At 53.8% G+C, this 6,000-nt stretch overlaps 1 protein-coding gene across 1 annotated transcript in view; it reads left to right on the top strand.

Annotated features, from left to right (window-relative positions):
• Positions 1-971: 971 nt before the first annotated feature.
• The window catches only part of WSCD1 (WSC domain containing 1), a gene marked incomplete at its 3' end in the record, with an annotated part of 30,761 nt that continues 25,732 nt past the window's right edge, over positions 972-6,000 (top strand). Inside the window, exon 1 of the mRNA XM_082860367.1 lies at positions 972-1,612. Coding sequence (XP_082716493.1) covers positions 1,186-1,612 — 427 coding nt within the window. The 5' untranslated portion in view covers positions 972-1,185. The remainder of the gene's footprint in view (positions 1,613-6,000) is intronic.

The following is a 6,000-nucleotide window of genomic DNA, read 5'->3' as shown; positions in this document are numbered from 1 at the left end:
GCCCACTCTCTCCCCGTGTGCCCTCTCCTGTGTTAAAACCGACCCACGTCTGCAGAAGCATTTCCAAAAGACAGTTTGCAGCCCCAAGGCACCCGGGGAGTCAGCACGCATGTATTGAGCTCCTGCTGTATACTCATGCCTTGGGCTGGGTGCACACGTAGGTGGTGGGGTCTCATTATAGGCTGGGCCACGTGTCAGTTCAGAGTCCAGGCTCTGAATACAGGCTGTTCCAAACCTCGGCCCCTCTGCTCACCAGCTGTGTGACTTTGGGAACGTTACGTTGCCTCCTTTTGCCCCAGTTTCCTCATCTGTAAAATGCGGATAGTACTGCACAGTATCTACCTCGCTGGGTTGGTGTGAGGATTAAATGAGATGATACATACAGCGTTTAGCTCAGTGCCTGGCATGAAGTAAGGATTCAGTACAAAGACACTGCTGTGGGGTTTTTGGGGTTTTTGGGGGTTTTTTTTTGATGGGAGTAGAAGGTGTTTCTTTCTTTCTTTTTTTCTCCCCCAACTCCCCTCCCATCCAGGCTCCCACATAACATTGAGCAGAGTTCCCTGTGCTGTTCAGTAGACCCTTGTTGGTTATCCTTTTTAAACATACTCTGCTACTGTTTTTCCTCCTTACTGCTATCGTTATTGGATCTTCCTGCCGCTCCGGGATAGAGTGTTAGCCCCCTTTAACAGGTGAGGAAGCTGAGGCCCAGTGAGCTGAAGTAACCCACCTGATGTCACACAGTCATGCAGTGGCAGAGCTGGGACTGGAATCCAGCTCTCTGTCATGTGCTCTTGCAACACGGCGGTTCCCTTTGGTAAACAGAGCCCCGGAGTGCAGGGTGCCTGACCCTGGTGCAGTGGGAGAAGTGGACCCTCCTATTGCATCTAAGTGCCCTTTCTCTTCTTTTCCAGATTTATAAGCTGGAGATGAGGGTCGCTAGAGCCCAGGGATGGCAGAGTTTGTGACACTTGGGCAGAAGCTGCAGCTGCAGGGTCCGGGCCGGAGTTAAGTGATGGTGTCACGTGAGCACCTGCTGAAAACCAGGCGGGAGGAACAGTAACCCCAGGAGAGCACAGGCTGCTGCCGGGATGCAGGGATGACGCCTCCGCAGGCCCCAGCCTCCCTCCCACCTGGGTGCTAGGAGCCGTCCCTGGGCTCCAGCCGGGAGCCCTGCCGCCCAGGGGCATGGCCAAACCTTTCTTCCGACTCCAGAAGTTTCTCCGCCGGACGCAGTTCCTGCTCTTCTTCCTCACAGCCGCCTACCTGATGACCGGCAGCCTGCTGCTGCTGCAGCGAGCCCGCGTGGGCCTCCCGCCGGGCCCCCGGGCCCCCGGCCCCCTGCAGGCCCTGCCCGTGGCCGCCGTGGCGCTGGGCGTGGGCCTGCTGGACAGCCGAGCCCTGCACGACCCCCGGGTCAGCCCAGAGCTGCTGCTCGGCGTGGACGTGCTGCGGGGCCCCCTGGCCCGGCCCCGGCCCGGCCCCCGCTGGCTCCGCAGCCGCAACTCAGAGCTGCGCCAGCTGCGGCGCCGCTGGTTCCACCACTTCAAGGGGGACCCCCAGGGGCCGCCCGCCCTGGGCCCCGAGGCCCCCAGGCCAGCCGCCAGCAGCCAAGGTAGGTCCTCAGCCCTGGGTCTCCTTGCCTGTATGGGAGCTACTCCCAGGGGCCCCATTCGGGGCAACAGGACTGGGGTCCCCTCTCCCTGGCCCTGGTGGCAGCCCGAGAAGTAGGTGCCGAGAGCCCAGGGCCTTCCCACACTGCCCCTCCCCCCGGCTCCGAGGCAGACAGGAGGGGCCTGGGAGGGGAAGCCCTCTGGAGTTTTGCTCGCTCCCCAGCTGGGCTCGCACGTGGCTGGAGGTTGAGATGTGCGAGCATCTTGGAGCTGAGACAGACCTCAGCTTGAATCCTGGCTCAGCTCCAAGTTCATTGGGTGACCACGTCTCTTAATTTCTCTGGGCTCCTCGGAAATGGAGGTTGAGATACCTGCCCCAGGGTTATGGTGAGGATTAAATGTGATCATATAGAGCAGCGGTTTGCGAAGCAGGGTCCCAGACCAGCAGCCTCAGCATCACCTGGGAGCTTGCTGCAAGTGCAGATTCTCAGACCTACCAAGTCCCAGACTCTGGGGCGGGGGCCGGCAGCCTGGAGCAGCAGGGTCTCCAGGTGGTCCTCGTGCACGCAAAAGCTGAGGGCCGCTGGGCTAGGCGTCCTGAGGTATTCGCTGGCACTCAGGAACTGGCAGCTCTTATTATTTAAACTCCCCCAAGGTCATTCTCTTAGTCTGGGTTCCCCGGAAGCAAACCCTGAAATCAGGATTTAAATGGACTTGGTTAATTTGGGATGTGATCCCAGGAACACTGGTAGGGGAGTGGGAAGTGAGGCAGGGAAGAGAAGGTGGTCAGTAAAGGGTACGTTATGGAGCAAGTGGGGGCTTGGCGCGAGGCTAGAACATGCATCTTAGGGTGCAGCCTGGAGGCAGCAAGGCCGCGGGGACTCGGGCGGGACGCTGATCAGACCGCCAGAGTCATGCAGCTGGGACTCCGTCATGGGGTCAGCCTGGTTCCAGGTCGGGACTCTTTACACCAAGTTATCCAGGCTATGCAGGGCCCAGTTAACTGAGCCTGTGTGACGTGAGCACCCACGGAGTGGCACAGCTATTGTTGGGTGGTGACTGATCTCAGTCAGTGTCCCAGCATCCCCGTCACCACCCCATTTGGTCCTGTACCACAAATCACAGGAGAACTGCTATCCTGAGTATAAGAAGTGGAGTTGGAGCTTAGAGTCCTCAGTGGCAGGATAGAGAAGAAGATGAGGCAAGAGCCTTAGGAGGTTGAGTCTGGTGGCCCAGTACAGTGAAGACTGGAGGACTCTGCCTTCTACAAGAAAGAAACTTCCATGGAATGAAGTTTCATCTGAAATCCTCTAGGTCATAGCCCTTGTGTGGGATTCCTCAGCAAGGCTTCCATGTAAGAATGAGGGAGAATTGAGGAACTGGTTCTGTAGCTCATTTCATATAGATACAATTTCTGTAAACTCTGCCCAACACATCTAGAAGCTGGGTCTCTATGCAGGCTATAACAGTGTAACTCATTTAGACTAAAGTGTAAGTGACTAAACAAAGTTGCCATGGATTTCTTGGAAAGAAGGCATGGAAAGAGCACAAGTTTTGAAAACAGACCTGGGTTTCTCTCTTGGTATTGCCAGTTATGGGCTCTATGACCTTGGGCAAATTAGCCATGATTCCTCTTTTTATTTCTCTCAGTCCACACTTACTGAGGACCTACGTATGAGTCTCCACGTGTGCTATGCACTGTGCACTTGAGAAGCTCAGTCTGGTGGTGGAATCAGATGTGCACCCAAATGATTACCCCACAGTGTGACTGAGGCATCATAGAGGCACGTGCAAAGGGCTTGGGGCTCATTAGACATAAGTGACAAGTTCTTTGTAACCTGGCTTCAGGGTGACTGGGCAGCAGAGGAGAGGACTCAGGGTGACCTGGTTATAGCCCTGTGTATAGAATACGTATATCCAGGAGAACCAGTGGGTACCCCTTAAGTCATCATTTAGAGAGGCGATGGAAGAGGCTGCCGTGAACGCTGAGGAGATCGTGGTGAGATGTAAACGGGACCGATCGTCACCCGTTATACACCACCAGTTTCTGCCCTGAGCCCCTGAGTGCCCTCCACACTCTGATGCTCTGGCTGACCCTCCCTGGTGACCCCCAAACCTAGCAAGTGAAGGGTTAATGCCTGGTACAGCGGGAACAGTCAGGTTCTGGTGTTGAATGGTGATAATTCTGACAGGCTGGTGCCCTGCCCCAATAGGTTATTCAGTATTTTGAATATCCCCCAGGATTGGAGGAAGAATTCGCCCTCTGGGAAAGGCTGTGGTATCCTGGCTGGAGATCTTCAGAGAAAGTGGGGAGAGGCGGGCACTGGCCTGAGGATCCTCTGGGAGCCCCCTTCCCTTCTTGGGGCTCTGTGGGCCCCGCACAGCCAGGGGGGCCTCCCTGGTGGAGGCTAGCTCGCAGGCCAGCCCTCGGGACAGCTGCTGGGGTTGCAGACAAAGAGAGCGTCTCTTTGCGGCCCAGGCAGCCTGCCATCCCCCTGTAAGGGGATCCGGCAGGCAAGCCTTGGAAGTTGCAGGAGGCCCCATCAATCACTGAGCATTTCATTATACCTTGGACAACATCCATAATGGAATAAAATGTCAGTAAGTTTACTAGGGGAAAAATAGGAACTTCTCCATAGCCAGTTTGTTTTTTATTGATAGTAATTTGCAAAGACATTGCAATATCTCCAAAGCCATCGTTAATAGCCTCACGGCATGTCCATTTTGATGTGCAAATGAGCAGATGCGGAGTCACAGACAATAACGTATCGCCTCCGTTTCAGCCGAAAGTAATAAATCCGTCTCAGAATGTGTCCCAGTGCCTCCCTGGGAAGTCCTTTCTTTTTGCACATTCTCTCTTTCTAACTCTGTCAGGGAGTTAGAAAAGCCATTCATTATTTTTCCAAGAGAAGGGGCTCCTCTCCTCCTCACAAGCAGAGGGGGAGGCGCCTGCGTCTCAGGCCTTTGCTACAAACTGAGATGGGACCAGCGGGGCGTGGGCGTCCCCTCCAGACCTGTCAGTTCCACCTGATGGCCAGCTGGTAGCTGGTTAGCCTCTTCTTGTTTTTGAAGAACCCAAGCCTGACTGCTCAAAACCATTTCTTTCTCTCTTATTAATGTGTTCCGCTGATATTTACGGAGCCGGGACTTCCCTGGTGGCGCAGTGGTTAAGAATTCGCCTGCCAATGCAGGGGACACGGGTTCGAGCCCTGGTCCGGGAAGATCCCACATGCCGCGGAGCAGCTATGCCCGTGAGCCACAACTACTGAGCCTGTGCTCAAGAGCCCGGGAGCCACAGCTACTGAAGCCCACATGCCTAGAGCCTGTGCTCTGCAGCAAGAGAAGCCACCGCAGTAAGAAGCCTGTGCACCGCAATGAAGAGTAGCCCCCGCTCACCTCAACTAGAGAAAGCCCGCGTGCAGCAACAAAGACCCAACACAGCCAAAAATAAATAAATTAAAAAAATAAATGTACGGAGCCATTGTCACACTCGGCCCCCAGGTTAGAGTGTAGGATCAGAATAATTATAGCTGTTACTTATCTGAGCATCTGTGACGTGCCTAGATGTACATCTGTTATTTCATTTAATGTAATCTTTGAACAGCCTTATGATGTCAGCGGTGCTATCACCATTTTAATGACGAAGGATTTTTGCATTTCAGGGAAGTATAGTCATGTAAAAATATTTATTGTTAATAATGACATATAAACAATAAAAGCAGTCACCACTGAGCCCGTACCACATGCCATGCCTGCATTAGTTACTTTCTGTGTTATCTCGTGGAATTCTCACAACCACCCCATGAATTCCAGGAGACCATATCCCCATTTTACAGATGGGAAAGTGGAGGCTCAGGAAGGGGAAGCTGCACATGCCAGATCACGCAGTCAGATAGTAGTGGAACCTGGATTTGAATCTAAGGCAGCCCATTCCCTAAGGCTGTTTCCCCACTCTCCCCGCAAAATGTGCATGCGCCGGTCTCAGCCTTCAGGGGTCTTGAGCCCAGGCACCTTTAGAACCTTCTGGTTAATTTCCCATCAACGGTGATAAATGTTTAGCAACCCCTGAGCTTGTTTTGGATGTTTACTTGAAAGCGATAATAGAATTTCTTCTTTGCTGAGCAACACACATCAGAAATTTCTTAAATACTAGTTTTTTGGTTTTTTTTTACTAAGTAGGCAGGCTAAGGAGAGCGACTGATTCTCACTGACCTGGGTGAGAGCTTTCTGGTCTTGGTAGTCCTGAGATTTATATAAAGAGAGAGAAGCTTGTGGGGACTGGGTGTCTGGGGTCCCGAGTAGAGGAGTGGAGCCTGTGTCCATGGACAGACACTGGGTGTGGCCACGTGTGCGCTGCTGGGCATCCGCAATGAAGGTGACCTCAAGAGGT

Source organism: Leucopleurus acutus (genome assembly GCF_964270905.1).
Source record: "Leucopleurus acutus genome assembly, chromosome: 19".
In the NCBI taxonomy this organism is placed as follows: domain Eukaryota; kingdom Metazoa; phylum Chordata; class Mammalia; order Artiodactyla; family Delphinidae; genus Leucopleurus; species Leucopleurus acutus.
Note: the sequence above shows the minus strand (reverse complement) of the source record. Positions and strands in the feature narration are given on the sequence as shown.